This window comes from Oratosquilla oratoria, chromosome 3 (genome assembly GCF_046742065.1).
Source record: "Oratosquilla oratoria isolate Oo_2021 chromosome 3, ASM4674206v1, whole genome shotgun sequence".
In the NCBI taxonomy this organism is placed as follows: Eukaryota; Metazoa; Arthropoda; class Malacostraca; order Stomatopoda; family Squillidae; genus Oratosquilla; species Oratosquilla oratoria.
In genome coordinates this window covers 86882936-86900248 of record NC_134779.1, presented here as the reverse complement: position 1 = coordinate 86900248, position 17313 = coordinate 86882936, and the positions used below count along the sequence as shown (strand labels likewise).

The following is a 17313-nucleotide window of genomic DNA, read 5'->3' as shown; positions in this document are numbered from 1 at the left end:
AAAGAAAAAGTACAACAGCAGGTAGAGGAAAATGATAAAGAAACTATAAAGTAATTAGCCCCTTCACTCCGGGCCAAAATCTCGCGGGGAGCATTAGCTGCCAGACATGCAAGGTTGCGTCATAATACTCGCATTTTAAAAAATAAAGTTACCGCTCTATTGCTTGTTCTCTTTCACCTGTGAATTTCGATAACCATAGAAAATGTGATGAAGCCAGTTTACAGAGTATGGAGGTCACGCAGGTACAACTACAATATATATAATCAAGACGCCAACATCGTTATCCTCGCGTACCCACTTGCTCCTCATCACGCCTACGTAGGCGTCATCGTATCGAAGGGGTTAAAGAAAAGGAAAACTGGGTAAGACACAATGAATAAAAAAAAAAGGCATTGTAGTTTATGGTATTAAAGAAAAACATAATGTATACAAATACCAAAGAGAAAAAGAAGACAAAGAAATTGCAAAGGCAATTCTGAAAGAGGTTCAAGAGGAGGGAGAGGAATTAGACAAAGATATAGAAGAAGTGCATAGGATGGTACACTAGAGAAAAACACTATAGGCTACTAAAAATCAAACAAAGGTCTCAATTATAGCTGAAGTACTGTCAAAAGCAGTAAAGCTGGCAAACAGGGAAAATTACAAAAATGTATGGATAAAAAAGGAAATGAGTGATGAGGAAAAAGAGAATAGACAGAAATTAAGCAAATGAATATAATGAGAGGAGAACAGAGACTGAAAAGAATGAGTTTCTTTGGAGAGTACTGGACCTGAAGCTGAGAAAATGGTACATTAAAAAAATAATAATAAAAAAATAAAAATGAAGAAAAGAATAAATTAGAAATAATATATACTAACTCAGATGGTATGGTTTCAAGACTAAATGAATTAAATTACTGTCAATAGAGAAACCAGACATAATGAGAATTGTGGAGACAAAATTAAATACCGTGGGACAAGGTCTCCATAACCATTGGGGGAAAAGTAGAAAGAAGCAGGATGGAGGAGTCATGTTTTTTACTAAAAAAGGTTTAAATGTGACAAAGATAACAGAAGGAAAAATAATGAGGAATTGATTGTGATTAAAGTTGAAAACAGAAACATAAAAAGTAGAAATTTTATAGTAATATCTGTGGTGGATGGAAGGGTGGCAGATAGAGCGTTAATGAACTATATAGTGGTGACCAGGAGTATGGTAGGAAGAGTTAAGGATGTACATGTTCTAAGGGGAGAGAGTGGGGGAATATTAGATCATTTTCTGCTGGAAGGTAAATTGAGAGTGGAGAATAGGTGGAGAAAGAGGAAAAGGGCAGAAGGTAGGGAGGTACTTAGAGTGAACTGCTTAAATGAGAAAAAAAAGGAGAATGAGTCTAAGAAGAAGCTGAAAGAGGAGTGGGAGGGAGTAAAGGATAGAGTAGAACTTGGAGTGGAGGAGGAATGGGGATGGTTGAAGGAGGGAGTCATAAGGTGTGCAAAGATGGTGTGGAATAAGGAGGGTGGGAGGAAATAGGAAGGGTAGTGAGTGGTGGGATGAGGAAGCAAAGAAAGGTGTAGAAGAGAAGAAGCAGGCATTCATAGATTGGCTACAAATTAGGACGAGGGAATCATATGAGAGGTACAAAGAGAAGGGAAGTTAAACATAAGATATAGGAAGCAAAGAGGAGAGCAGATGTGAAATGGGGTAAGAGTATGACAGAAAATTTTGAACTTGATAAAAAGATGTTTTGGAAGGAAATTAAAAGAGAAAGAAGAGGCAAATCAAGTAGAGAAGAAAAGGTAAAAGGTGCAGATGGAGAGATGATAATGGAAGAGAAGGCAGTGAGAGGAAGGTGGGCAGAGTATTTTAGGGAGTTGCTAAATATGAAGGAAGATAGGAAGGGAAAGGTAGTTGCAGTGGGAAGCACTGAGAAAATGAGTGATGAGTAAGGAAAATGGAGGAGAAATAGGGAAGGATGAAGTGAAAGCAGCTGTTAAGATGATGAGAACAGGTAAGGCACCTGGGTTGGATGGATGCCATGCAGAATGTCTGAAGAAAGGAGGTACATTTATGGTGGACTGGCTGGTGAGGTTATTTAATGTTTGTTTAAGAGAGGGTAGAGTGCCAGAGGACTGGAGGAGTGCTTGTATAGTTCCACTTTACAAGGGAAAAGGGGACAAGTGTGAGTGTAGTAGTTTCAGAGGGATCAGCTTGTTAAGTGTAGTTGGGAAGGCTTATGGGAGGGTCTTGATTGAGAGGATTAGTAGAGGAACAGAGGGAGTAATTGGTGAGGAACAGTGTGGGTTTAGGTTAGGTAGGAGTTGTGTAGATCAGATTTTTGTGGTAAGACAGATATGTGAGAAAGCTATAGGAAAGAGGAAGGATGTTTTTTTGGCTTTTATGGATCTGGAAAAAGCTTACGACAGGGTAGACAGGAAGGCACTGTGGGAGGTACTGCAGATATATGGGATAGGAGGAAAGCTGTTAAGAGCAGTCAAGAGTTTTTACGAGAATAGTAGAGCTTGTGTTAGGATTAGAAATGGAGAGAGTGAATGGTTTGAGGTAAAGGTTGGACTTTGTCAGGGATGCATTATGTCGCCCTGGCTGTTCAATCTTTACATGGATGGGGTGGTGTGAGAGGTGAATGCAAGGGTGATGGGTCAGGGGTTGGAGATGGTTAAAGAAAATGGAGAAAATAGGGAGGTGAGCCAGTTGTTTGCTGATGACACTGCACTTGTAGCAGGATCAGAGGAGGGATTGAGGAAGTTAGTGACAGAGTTTGAGAAGGTGTGTGAAAGAAGGAAGCTGAAGATAAATGTGGGCAAAAGTAAGGTGATGAGATGTACAAGGGGAGAGAGTGACAGAAGGCTGGAAGTGAGCATTAAGGGCCCGTGAAGCGTGAAAACACGAAAAATTCTGGAAAATTAACGAATTTTAGGTAAACATTTCAAAAGATTCTCTATGATGGTGGTAACACTTACAAAGGATTACAAAGGCGGAGCATGCCGACAGGAGACCTTTTGGTCCATATCTAGGTCGGATGTGAAAAAAATCATAAAAATAAAATAAGTAAAAACTACAATAATGTAAATAACAAATAAAATACATAATTAAATGCATAGGTATAGTTAAATAATAAACAAACAGGTAAATAGTAAATAATGATAAATTGACATATAACTAATAATAAATGAAAATCAAACAGACAAATGATAACAAAACAAAAACAAATATTATAAAATAGATTATAATCATTACAGCATCTTGCTTAGGTGTTTATCTAAATGATTCTTAAAGCTTCGAACTGAACTACATTGCACTACCTGTGCAGGAAGTTTATTCCATTCATTAACTACACGGTTGGCAAAGTTGTTTCTACCTACTTCCAAATTGAATCTATTTCCGGACAGTTTGAGACCATTGTTTCTTGTCTGATTCTCATTCAATGTGAAAATTTTGTCACTTTGATGTCAATTCCCTTTAGAAATTTAAAGACCTGTATCAAGTCACCTCTGAGTCTACGCTTTTTTAGGGAAAACAGATTCATATGTTTTAGTCAATTTTCGTATGATTTATTTTTGATATTTGGAATCAGTTTTGTGGCTCGCCATTGTACTTTTTCCAGTCTGTCAATGTCTTTAATGAGATTCAGTGACCATACGGAAACAGCATATTCCAAATGTGGACGAACTAATGATTTATATAGCTTGTTAAAGAGTGATGGACTTTTGAAATCAAAAGATTGGGCAATCAGTCCTAGAATCTTATTTGCTTTCTCAGAGGCTGAAATACACTGCTTGGATGATTTGAGGTCGTTACTGATAATTACGCCGAGGTTTTTTTCACTATCCACTTTTGTTAACGAATATTACAGCTCAATTCCGTTTCTTTTCTTATATATAAAATAAAATAATTTTTTGGCGAACTCTGGCAACCTCATTGCATGAAAAAACATTTTGTATATTGAAATAAAGTAGAAATTTTGATAGCAAGTTCTGTTTTGTTTACTGTAATTAATATTTATGGAGATATCTGGCAACTTGCCCGACCCTAAATCACCAGTCACCCATCTCAGTGTCCTTTCAAAGCTGGAAGAGAAAGCATGTCGCTTTGCTGCGTAACAGTCAACCTACCAGTCACGCACGCAACATTGGCAACCCCATTGCATGAAAAAACTTTCTGTATATTGAAATAAAGTCAAATTTTCGATAGCATAAGTTGCGTGAGAAAGTAAGTTGTACACGAGTGAGTACGAGGCCAGAGGATTTTAAATGCCGGTGCACTCCTTTTAAACTTTAACCTTTTCACTCCGGGGCACACCGAACGTCTGGCAGCATTAGCTGCCCGACGTGCGATGTTGCATCATAATAATCGCATTATAAAAAATAAAGTCAGTGCTCAATTGTTCGTTCTCTTTCACCCGTGTATTTTGATAACCATAGAAAATTGATGAAGCCAGTTTAGAGAGAATGGAAATTACATAGGTACAACTACAATAAATATAATCAAGATGCCGACGTCGGCATCATCGAGTACCCACTTGCTCCTCATGCGACCTACGTAGGCGTCACTGTATGGAAGTGGTTAAATGCCTTTCCTGAAAAGTTAATGTTTTTGTTATTTGAATAGTCGTATCTCTGATTCTTTTTGTTCAATTTTATTCATTCTTTCGAATTTGTGAAGAGAAATAGTCATTCTTTAATTTGGCAAAAAAAAAAAAAGGAAACTGTAACTTAATTTTTTTTTCTTTTATCCTTGCAGATTTTCACTGAAGTTTCTACTATTCAAAATGAAAAAAATCATAAAAAAAAAATAAAAGAGTAAGAGGAAATTGAATTTTGTGAAGTTGTTCCCAAGACTCTAATCTTTCATTTCCTACATAGGCTGATTACCTATGCCTATGGATACTTCAATGATTGCAGATACTATCATAAAAAAAAAAAAAATTAAATACACGTAACATATACATGTTACTAAAACAATTAAGTATGCAATAATACTCTTTCCAATAGAGTAAGTATACATAAGTTCACCAGAGAAATTGAACAACTTTTATGACACATTCACCTATAAGCACTTCCCTCGGTGCCCTAAGGGTGAAAGACTGGAGGAAGTGGATAGTTTTAGATATTTGGGTGCAAATGTAGCAGGAAAGGGAGGAGTGGGGGTGGAGGTAGAATGTAGATTGAGAGAAGCAAGTAAATGCCTTGGTGGATTAAAAAGTGTAATGAGAAATAGACATCTGGGGATGGATGCTAAGAGGTTATATGAAGGAGTGATTGTGCCAACAGCACTGTACAGGGCAGAAACATGGAACATGAGAGAACATGAACATGGCCATATAGGTAGTCGCTTGTTTGATTTTCTTGGTGACAATTACTTAGTTCAGCATGTAAAAGAGCCCACAAGATATGGAAACTTACTCGATCTTTTGATCACTAGCCGCGAAAGCATGGTAACTGATGTAGAAGTCAGTGAATCTGTTGCAAATAGCGATCACAACCTAGTTAGATTCAAACTCCTAAACAATTTTAGAATAGATACTTGTGTTTCTAAAATACCCGATTTCAGTAAAGCTCAGTTCATAGAACTACGTCAGGAGCTTCAACTTACAGATTGGGAGGCAAAATTAAACGAAAGACCTGTAGATCAGATGTGGGAAATATTTCAAAATACGCTCACTAAGATGATTCAAACTTACATTCCTTTTAAGGACAGATGTCCCCCAAATCAGGCTCGCCCAAAGTGGCTCGACAAAGAAACTGAAAAAAGTATTGCTAAAAAGAGACAGGCTTATAAGAAATATAAGTGCTCGGGTGTATCTAATGACTATGAAAGTTATGTATCAATACAGAGAGATTTAAAAAAGACAATAAGAAAAAGAAAATGACAATACGAAATGAACATCGCTGAGAAATCCAAAGAGAACCCCAAAGAATTCTATAGTTACATTAGAGATAAAAAGGTTGTTAGGAATCACATTGGTCCACTATTATCTGCTGACGGTCAACTTGAATATTCAAATGAAGGAATGTGTAATATCTTAAACAATTATTTTAGCCCGGTATTCGTAAACGAAACACCTCAAGGTGAATTCCAAACTGAAACCTGTGAAAAGTCTAGGGTAAACTTACTACGTTAAATATAACAAAAGAAAAAATTAAAAGGTGTATAGACAAACTCAAAGTTAATAAACCACCAGGGCCTGACGGTTGGCATCCAAGAATCTTAAAGGAAATGAAAAATGAGATTGTTTTTCCATTAGAAATTATTTTCAAGAAATCCATCATATCCGGAGATGTCCCAAGAGAATGGAAGCTAGCTAACGTTACTCCCATATTCAAAAAAGGTGACAAAAAGAAACCAAATAACTATAGGCCTATAAGTTTGACTTCAATCGTAGGAAAAATAATGGAAACTATCATCAGAGATGCTATCGAACATCATTTAGAAAGTAACCATTTGATAAATGATAGCCAGCATGGTTTCAGACGGAAACGTTCTTGCGTGACTAACTTACTCGAATTCTACAACACAGTTATCTCGAATTATGACAAAAGAAACAATATAGATTTAGTATATCTAGACTTTGCAAAAGCTTTTGATACCGTCCCACACGAAAGACTACTTACTAAATTAGCTTTGCATGGAATAAGTGGTAGCCTATTAGGTTGGACTAGTAATTGGTTGAATGATCGAAAACAGAGAGTTGTTTTAAATGGAAAAACTTCTGAATGGAAAAGTGTTGCAAGTGGAGTTCCTCAGGGTTCCGTTCTTGGGCCACTTCTATTCATAGTATATATAAATGATATAGACCATGGACTAAAATCTACTGTTTCCAAATTTGCTGATGATACAAAACTGTGCGGAGTGGCAAATGATCACTCAAACCAATTAGATATTCAAGAAGATTTAGATATATTACAGCAATGGTCTGAAAAGTGGCTAATGAAATTTAACACAAGTAAATGCAAGGTAATGCACATAGGTAAAAATAACAGTAAGTACGATTACAAGTTATTTGGAAATTCGTTAACAAAAGTGGATAGTGAAAAAGATCTTGGCGTAATTATCAGTAACGACCTCAAATCATCCAAGCAGTGTATTTCAGCCTCTGAGAAAGCGAATAAGATTCTAGGACTCATTGCGCGATCTTTTGATTTCAAAAGTCCATCACTCATTAACAAGCTATATAAATCGTTAGTTCGTCCACATTTGGAATATGCTGTTTCCGTATGGTCACCGAATCTCATTAAAGACATTGACAGATTGGAAAGAGTACAACGGCGAGCCACAAAACTGATTCCAAATATCAAAAATCAATCATACGAAAATCGACTAAAACATATGAATCTGTTTTCCCTATAAAAGCGTAGACTCAGAGGTGACTTGATACAGGTCTTTAAAATTCTAAAGGGAATTGACAACATCAAAAGTGACCAAATTTTTACATTGAATGAGAATCAGACAAGAAACAATGGTCTCAAACTGTCCGGAAATAGATTAAATTTGGAAGTAGGTAGAAACAACTTTGCCAACCGTGTAGTTAATGAATGGAATAAACTTCCTGCACAGGTAGTGCAATGTAGTTCAGTTCGAAGCTTTAAGAATCATTTAGATAAATACCTAAGTAAGATGCTGTAATGATTATAATTTATCTTATATTATTTGTTTTTGTTTTGTTATCATTTGTCTGTCTGATTTTTATTTATTATTAGTTATATGTCAATTTATCATTATTTACTATTTACCTGTTTGTTTATTATTTAACTATACCTATGCATTTATTTATGTATTTTATTTGTTATTTACATTATCATAGTTTTTATTTATTATTTTATTATTAATATGATTTTTTTTTTTCACATCCGACCTAGATATGGATCAAAAGATCTCCTGTCGGTATGCTCCGCCTTTGTAATCCTTTGTAATCCTTTGAGGAAGATAGAAGGAGTTTGATTGTGTTTGAGATGAAATGTCTGAGAAGTATGATAGGGGTTACTAGGCTAGAGTGAGAAATGAGGTGAGGAGGAGAACAGGGGTGGAAAGGGAGCTGGGAGATAGGGTTAATGAAAGAGTATTAGGATGGTTTGGACATATGGAAAGAATGATTGAAGAAAGATTAGTAAAAGAAGTGTGGAAGGCAGAGGTGGAAGTAATGAATATGAGGGGGCGTCCTAGGATGAGATGGATGGATGGTGTGAAAGGGGCATTACAAAAGAGAGGAATGTCTGGAGGAAGGACGGGAGAGGACAGAAGATAGGGGTGAATGGAGAAGGGTTGTGTATAGATGATGCTGTGATGCATGAGGGGGAGTGGGTGGGAGATGGGGGGTGAGGAAGTATGTATGAGAAAAATTTTGATGCAGCTCGAAGGGATTTCTCTCTGTCTTCCCTTTTTCTGCATGGGGGGACGGAGAGGGGTGTCAGCGAATTTATGAAGGGCCCTTGCCATGGATGTGCTGTGTCTTGCGACACTGCTTTTGACCCAGGGCAGTGTACAGGATGCAGGGATGACCCGTCATCCAAGAGGTGCCAAGATAAGAGGGATGGAGGGGAGTGGAATATATAGGAAATGGAGTGGGTGGGAGTGGTTTCTATGCCTTTTTCTTTTTAGCTACACCCTGTGTAGTGGGAAAAAGCCTTTGGTATATGTATGTAATATATATATGCCCCCAAAAACACAGTCTTGGTTAGATAGTGACCATTCTAAAATACTGGAAGAAATGAAGAATGCATTAATTGAATTATTGAAAGGAGGAAACATAGTAATTATGGATGACTTTAACTCAAAAGAAATATGTTGGGAATGAAATGACAGTGAAAGGTGGAGAAGAACTTTGGGAAAATGCTATATAGGATATGACCATTGAATACACATTGACTCAGTGGGTAAAGGAAAATATCAGATATAGAAATAATGAAGAACCATCGAGACTAGATTTGATATTTACATCAGAGCCTGAAATCACATATTAAATGGAATACAAGACACCAATTGGGAAGTGTGACCACATACTAATAGACTTTAAACTAAAAGAAATTAATTTGGGAAGAAATGTAGAAAAGGAAGACTAATATACAATAAAGCAGATTTTGAAAAACTTAGAAAAAATTTCAAAATGCAAACTGGGAAAACTTCTTAAATGAAGAAACAAAGATGGAAGAGAAATTGAACATTTTGAAAGAAAATTACAAGGAGGGAACAGACAAATACATATCAAAGAAACAAGAACAGGTGTATGTTAAGTGCTGGTATAACAAAAAGTGTAATGAGGCTAAAAATAGAAGAGACAAAGCCTGGAAAAGATGGAAAAAGGACAAAAAATAAAAGACCAAATTGCAAATATACATCAAACTAAGAACTGAATATGTAACAATATGCAGGGAAGAAAAAAGAAACTATGAAAAGTACATGATAGAAAAATGCAAGAACCAACCTAAACAATTCTACTGGTATGTAAATGACAAACTAAAAGATAAACATGAAATAGTGAAACTACATGAAGGAAATAATGAATATATAGATGATGTAGAAATGGCTGAGACTATTATCAAACATTTTAAATCTGTATTTACAATTGAAAGTTCACAAAATTTGGAAGAATAGAACCCCCCCCATGAAAGAAATAACGGTGACGCAAAATAAGGGACCAAATAAAAAACCTTTGACATCAGAAAGTCACACAGGCTAGATAGAATTGCAAATTGTATTTTGAAAGAATGTATAGATGAACTAACAGAGAAGATACACAAGATAATTGATTTCTCACTCAAAGAAGGAAAAATACCACAAGATTGGAAAAATGCAAATATTGTACCAATATACAAAGGAGGGGACAAAGAAAATCCAACCAACTATAGACCAGTCTCCCTTACAAGTACAATAGCAAAAATATGCGAAAAAGTTATCAAAAGTAAATGGATTAAACATTTGGAAGAGAATAATATACTAAATCCAAAACAATTTAAATTTAAATGCGGAAGATCATGTGCCACAAACTTAACTTGATATGCTTTTACTCGAGGCTAATAGAAATACAAGAAAGGGACAGTTGGGCAGATTGTGCCTTCTTAGATTAAAAAAAAAAAAAAAAAAAAAAAAAAGCATTTGACAAAGTACCACACAAATAGCTACTAAGAAAAACTTAAACAATAGGTGGAATACAAGGAATGTTATTGGAATGGATGAAAACAAGAGAAAAATGAGGGTGGTACTTAGAGACAAGAACTTGACCTGGGAAGAAATGATAGGTGGAGTCCCACAAGGTTCTGTATTGGCTCTGATAATGTTTGCCATATATACAAATGACATGGATGAAGGTGTGGAATGTTGTATGAACTTCTTTGCAGATGATATGAAACTACTAAAGAGAGTAAGTACAGAGGAAGATTGTAAATCAAACATATCAACAGAATAGTTGGAGAAACTTTCAGTTTACTAAGATCAATGAAAGTAGCCTTTGACTACCTGGATGAAGAAATAGTAAAGAAAATATTAGTTATATTGGTAAGACCAACATTGGAGTATGCTGCAACATTGTGGACACCCAGTACTAAAATCAACATAAATTAGAAAGAATTCAAAGAACAACAATAAAGATGGCACTAATGATATCAAATTAACATACGAATAAAGATTGGACAAACTCAAACTACCATCCCTGGAACAAAGAGAAAGAGGCAATCTACTAACCATCTACAGAATTATGAAAGGGATGGAAGTCCTTGACAGATGATTTACTAATGTAGGATAAAAGAAAAACAAGAGTACATGAAAAAAATTTAAAAAGGATATTTACAGAAGAGATCTAAATAAGAATAGCTTCCCACACAGAGTGATAGATATCTGGACCAAACTGGATGAGGAGACATTGAGTGCAAAAACTATACAACAATTTAAGATCAAACTGGATGCTGAAAGATACAAAAGTGGGTCACTATGAGCATAGCTTTCTTCCCATAAAATACAACTAGGTAAATACACACATGCATTACTAGACCTTATGATTTATTTATGCAAGCGTGTCATAAACTAAAAAATGTTTCCCAGTAAAAGTTGACTATTACTACATGAATGAACAAAGGAGATAGAATTGACATAAATATCACGTCCACACAATTTCTCCTTTCAGTTGCCTTGCTTTTTCATAACAGTAATGATGTGATAATAATAATATTAATTATAATAATAATGATTATTGGTTTTGAGTTAGCTATGTAAAGAGAGAGAGGTACGCATATATTGTGATTCATCAGAGAATCATTATATATTGGCCATCATGCACGTGAGACATGATGCGTCATCATATCATTGTACAACTGGCAACCCAATATTTACGCGCAAATATGCGAGTCGTAACGAAGTGGTTAACATTCACTACCAATTTGGTGTCAATCTCTCCCCTTGTACATCTCATCACCATACATTTACCCACATTTATCTTCAACTTCCTTCTTTTGCACACCTTCCCAAACTCCATCCTCAGATCCTACTAAAAGAGCAGTGTCAGTAGCAAACAACAACTGGCTTATCTTACTTTTCTCTATTTTCTTTAACCATCTCCAATCCCCGGACCATTACCCTTGCATTTACCTCTCACACCACCCCAATCCATTTATAAATTGAACAGCCATGGTAATATAACATGTCCCTGATGACATCATTTACTACTATCCTCATGTATCTTCCCTTAAAAAATCTTTCAGTCGAGTAGTTTATCTCTTAGTCCTCAGATATACTCTAATTTCCACATAAGGCTATGAGGTACTTTATCAAAAGCCTTCTGTAGGTCAAGTCAAAACACACCTTACACCCATTCCACACCAATTTTAAAACCCATTCATCACCCCTCCCTAGCACCTCAAGGATGAAGGTCTTCCCTTTCCCTCCTTTCTTTTTTAATTTTCTATATTGTTATGGATAGGAGTGGAGTGTGTGGAGATGAAATGGGTGGAAGTGGATTTATGTCTTATGGCTTTGGCTACCTCCCTTGTAAGGGGGGAAAAGCCTTTATTGTATGTATGTATGTACAGTAGAAGCCCGATTTAACAAACTAATTCAGCCAAGGTCCAGTCCGCTAAATTGAATTTTCCGTTAAATTGAGCGAGTGAGCGTTGGTGTAACAGTGTTGCCAGAGCGGATTGTAAAAATGATACATACCTAAAAATTCCCTAGTGTACACACTCACACACATAGAGTATATATATTATTGTAAGTGAATTATAGGCAGCACAATCGTGAATTGCAAACGAACAGCAACGTGCAGTGATTTGTTGCAACGTGTGTGTGTGTGTGTGTGTTGTGTAACAATGATGTGAGCTGTCTGTGAATTTTGCGGAATATTAATCATAGCTTCGTGTTTGGTTCGATGTACATAATTCTAGAGATTAATAGGACTGGGCAGTTGGTTTTTGGATAGTGAGCGTTATTGTTGTGTTGTTGCAGAAAACGTAGTTCGTTGTTATAGAAGTGTTTTTCGTGGTGATTACTCTCGCGTACTGATTTTGAATTTTCCCATGAACTTACTGTTTCATTATTTTGTTTTCCTATTATACTATCTTTTTCTACTTGAATATATTTCTGCTACAATTATACTTTATACATATACTGAATTATATATTATTGTATATACTGTATATATTATAGTACGTATATATATATATATATATTATATATATTTATATACCTCCAAAGTACTAAATTATAAATTTTTCCTTGACTCCACCACCACAATCTGGTAACATCTGGTAACATTGGACTCTGAGACACGCATGTGGCCAGTTGACGGAAAATGCTCAACTTAGCTTACCGTTCCCGCTAAATTGAGCTATTTCCGTAGACGCGCATCTGGCCAGCTAGCGGAAAATGGTCATCTTAGCGGACCATTTCCGCTAAGATGAGCATTTTCGTTATTGCTATTTGCAGTTCGCTAATTTGAGCTTCCGCTAAATTGAGATTCGTTAAATCGGGCTTCTACTGTATATTATTATGAGGTTCCTCATGAATAAACTTAATATTCTGTTTATTGCAGGGGAGCTCCTGAAAGCTAATGATGAACTGTCAAGAGTAATGGGAAGATACAAATTGATTGTTGAAGGTGCGAAGATGGAAAAAAGTGAAACAGGTGAAAGCTCGGATACTGAGGAATCCCAGAAGGTCCCATCAAAAGACAGTGATCATGATAGTGGAGGGGAGATGCTTTTGGACCTAGCCACCCCAGAGGAACCCCCAAAAGAGACAGCCTCAGATGCATTGGTCAACAGCGATCTTAAGGATTTAGGTGTGTATATTAATTAATATTTGTGTATGCTACATAAATCACATTTCATTGTTTTTATTTTTGTTTGGAGTGTCTTATTATGACTTGTTCCTAAATGTTAATTCCTTTACTATGGTGATTTACCCCAAAGATATTATTTTAGCTAATACCAAGTGATTTTCATCAGGCCAGTGGATATTGTGGTGAAGAGGTGAAGATTGTTCTTCTTAAACACCACTATTATTGATGCTTTAGTCAAATCTTGTTACAAATTTCTCCATCCAAAAATATATAGCCTTGTGGCATCCATTGCCACTACCACCAATACTCACCATCAGTACTAACCACCACCCATCAACACTATTATCACCCACCACTACTACCAATACCCAACCACTACTGCTACAACCACCCACCAACTCTACTATCACCCACCACTACTACCATCATCAGCTATTACCACAACCATCCATTACTATTACCACCACCCACCACCACCACTACTATAAATCACCCCTACTATCACCTATCATCACCACTACTGCTATCACCACCCACCACTACTACCACCACCCACCAGTACTACCACCACCTACCAGTTTTACCACCTACCACCACTACCACCCAGCACCACTACCATCAGTCAGCACTACTACCACCACCCACCAATACCATCACCACTACCACCACCAACCACTACTACCACCTCCTACCACTAGCACTACCCTCAACATACTCGTATATCACCATCCATCACAACTACCACCATCTACCACTAATACTATCAATTTCTACTACTACCATCACTCCCACCTACCCCTTCTACCTCCACTATCTCCACTATCTCCACTATCACTATCACCACTACCACCATGCCCACTACCAACTCCATCCATCACCACAGTCCACCACTGACCCTCGAGAACTTCACCATAGGTCTCTGAGAAATGTTGGACTACTGTCTATAGTGTGTGAGTTTGGGGATGTTTCTATCTTTCTAGCAGGTAGGGGAAAGAGGGGAGTAGGCACTAGTTGTTGGTGCCTTTCATGTGAAGGAGAGAGAGTGCATTTGTATTTACCAAGTTGTATTTTACAGGAAGGGGAGCTATGCTTGTGGTGTCCAGTCTTTGTATCTTGCAACATTTATTTTGTTCTTAAATTCTTGTATGGTGTGTACACACAATATTGTTTCATTCAATTTGTTCCAGACCACCACTTAGTGTGGAAAGCTCCTTTTCTCTCTCTCTCTTTCTCAGATCTCTTTTATGACTGCCCGTTTTGAGTTTCTATTCATGTCCCCTTTTTTTTCTTCTATCCCACTTTAATAGGTCTTCTCTGTCACGGGCTTCCATGCCTTTTATGAATCTGTAAATGGCCAATAGGTTGCCTCTTTCTTTTCTTTGCTCCAGGGTTGGTAGTTCCAGTTTAGACAATCTTCACTTGTATGTCAATTTTGAAGGTGTTGGGGCCATCTTTGTCATTGGTCTTTGGGCTCTTTCTATTTTTCTTCTATTCTTTTTTGTACTGGCTGTCCATATAGTCGCTGCATACTCCAGTCTTGGTCTTACCAGTGTGACTGGTATTTTCTTTACCATTACCTCATCCAAGTAATTAAAAGCCACCTTTATTGATCTTAGTAAATTGTAGGTTTCGCGAACTATTTTGTTTATCTGTCTGGGGATATGTCTTTGTTGATGATTACTCTTAAGTCCTTTTTGGAACCAATTTTCTTTACTTCCTTTGCACCGATTTTATATTGTCCTGATGTTCTTTTTTTACTTTTTCCAAATTCCATTATACTACATTTCTAAATGTTGAATTCCACTTCTGACTCCACTCCTAGACCTTGTTCAGATCTCTCTGTAGTGATTCACAATCTTTTTCTGTACTTTCTTTTGGTGCCAAGATAAGAGGGAGGGAAGAGGGTGGAGGGGAGTGGAGTATGTTAGGGATGGAATGGGTAGGAGCGGTTTTTATGACTTTGTTTTTTGGCTACTTCCCTTATAAAGGGGAAAAAGCCTTTGGTATATGTATGTACTTTCTTTAGTAGTTTTGTGTCATCTGCAAAGTTCATGTAACATTCTACACCTTCATCAATGCCATTTACACATATAGCAAACATTATTGGAGCTAGTACTGAACCCTTTAGCATACAGGAGAGGAGCAATGCTCATTGGGTCCCATCTACTCTCAAATTTATACCTAGCCTCAAATTGTGAGAAGAAAGATGGATGTGTTGGCATTGAGTGAAAATAAGTTGAAACAGAGGGCTGAGTTTTGAATTTGGGAGTGTAGTGGGGAGGGTGTCAGGAGTGAAGAGAGGATTAGGGAGAGCAGGGTATTAGTAAGTGATGAGATAGGTGTTAGGGACACTGGTCTATAATTTGTTGGGTCTTCCTTATTTCCCCCTTTATATATCGGCACTATATTGGCATTTTTCCAGTTTCCCGGTAGTTTTCCTTTCTTTGAGAGAGCATTCTATTATTTTGTATATTTTTCCTGTTCTATACATTCCTTCAATATCCAGTTTGCAACTCCTTCTGGTCCATGTGACTTGTTAACCACTTCACTCCGGACTTAAATCTCGCGGGCAGCAGCCAATGCCAGCCGTACGACGTGTCGTAATAATACTCGCATCATAAAATATAGTCACCGCTTATATCGATCGTTCTCTCTTTCACCCGCGAATTTCGAAAACCACAGAGAATGGGATTCAGGGCACATTTGGGAGAATGTAAAAACACAGGGGTGACTACAATAAATATAATCAAGACGCCGATATGGCAGCGTCGCGAATCCACTTGCTCCTCATGACGCCTACGTAGGCGGCACCGTATGGAAGGGGTTAATGTCGAGCTTTAGTATTTGATTCCTTATTTCATTATGAGTAATATTTAATTCCTTCAGTGGAGGAAATCTTACTTCATTTCTTTGATCACAATTTTGTAGAATTTTTTCCACTTTGGTGAATACAGATTTGAAATGTTTGTTCATAATATCTGCCATTTCTATATCTTCTGTGTATTCTCTATTACCTTGATGTAATTTGTGTATTTCCTGTTTATTCTTTTAGCTTGCCGTTTACATATCTATAAAAAAGTTTGGGTTGATCTTTACATTTATCTATTATGTCCTTTTCATAATTTCTTTTTTCTTCTCTACATAATTTTACATATTCATTTCTTAGTTTGGTATATATTTTCCATTTCTCAGTGTTTTTTTGTTTGTTTTTTTCTTCCATCTTTTCCAGGCTTTATCTCCTCTGTATTTTGCCTCACTGGTTACATGTGAATGATATTTTGATGCAGCTGAAGGGATTTTTCCCTGTCTATTCTTTTTCTGCCTGAGGGAGGGAGGGGGGGAGCGCCGATTAAATGTAGCGGCCTTGCTGTGGATGTGTTGTTGTTGTTGTTGTCGTTCCCTAGACTGTCTGTCCGAGCAGTCCCGTCTCCCCAAGGAATGCCATAGCCGAAACTGGGTTTTCCCACAAATCCTTTATAGAGCGTATGTTGTGTTGTTTGCGTGCATGATTGTGTATAATGCAGTCTTCCATTATGTGTTGTATGGTATGGGGTGAAGTGTTACATCCTGGGCAGCTGTTCATAACGCGGTCATCCAACCTCTTCTGGTAGCTTAGAAGTGCCTGGGTGGTGACCGCACCGCAGTCTGGCCAAGTGGACTCTGTCCTTTCGTGGGAGAGAGGATTCAGAAGGGTGGATATCAGGGGGTCTGGCATGCAGCAGTGTGTTGTCTTTCAGTGTGTTAATGGAGCGGTGAGTGATATGATTATGAATATGTTTCCGGAGGCTGGTATTTGGTGGTTGTGGAGGAAGAGAGTATCTGTGCGTGATAAAGGTCTTTGGGTGTTGTTTTAATGTTTCTTGGTGTGTGTGGGTGTTCTGCTATGTAGTGTAGCGGGTGTGATGTGTTTGTGGTGGCTGCGGCAAGTGTTTGTATGCCTCTCATGTCGAGGTGGTCCTTGACTTTGAGGACTTTTGTTTCATGGTGTAAATGGTCTGTAGGTGTTGTATTTGTGCAGCCTGTAATTGTTTTTAAGGCTTTGTTTTGTATGTGG

The 17313-nt window shown here is 37.2% G+C and overlaps 1 protein-coding gene across 13 annotated transcripts in view; it reads left to right on the top strand.

Moving 5' to 3' along the window:
• The window catches only part of Gga (ADP-ribosylation factor-binding protein Gga), a 251519-nt gene that overhangs the window by 107768 nt on the left and 126438 nt on the right, over window positions 1-17313 (top strand). For all 13 annotated transcript variants that reach the window (XR_012966271.1, XM_076182998.1, XM_076183004.1 and 10 more), the window contains exon 6: window positions 13011-13259. Coding sequence is in view for 12 of the 13 variants with exons in the window: in XM_076182998.1 (XP_076039113.1) it covers window positions 13011-13259 (249 nt within the window). In the remaining variant the exon portion in view is untranslated. The remainder of the gene's footprint in view (window positions 1-13010; window positions 13260-17313) is intronic.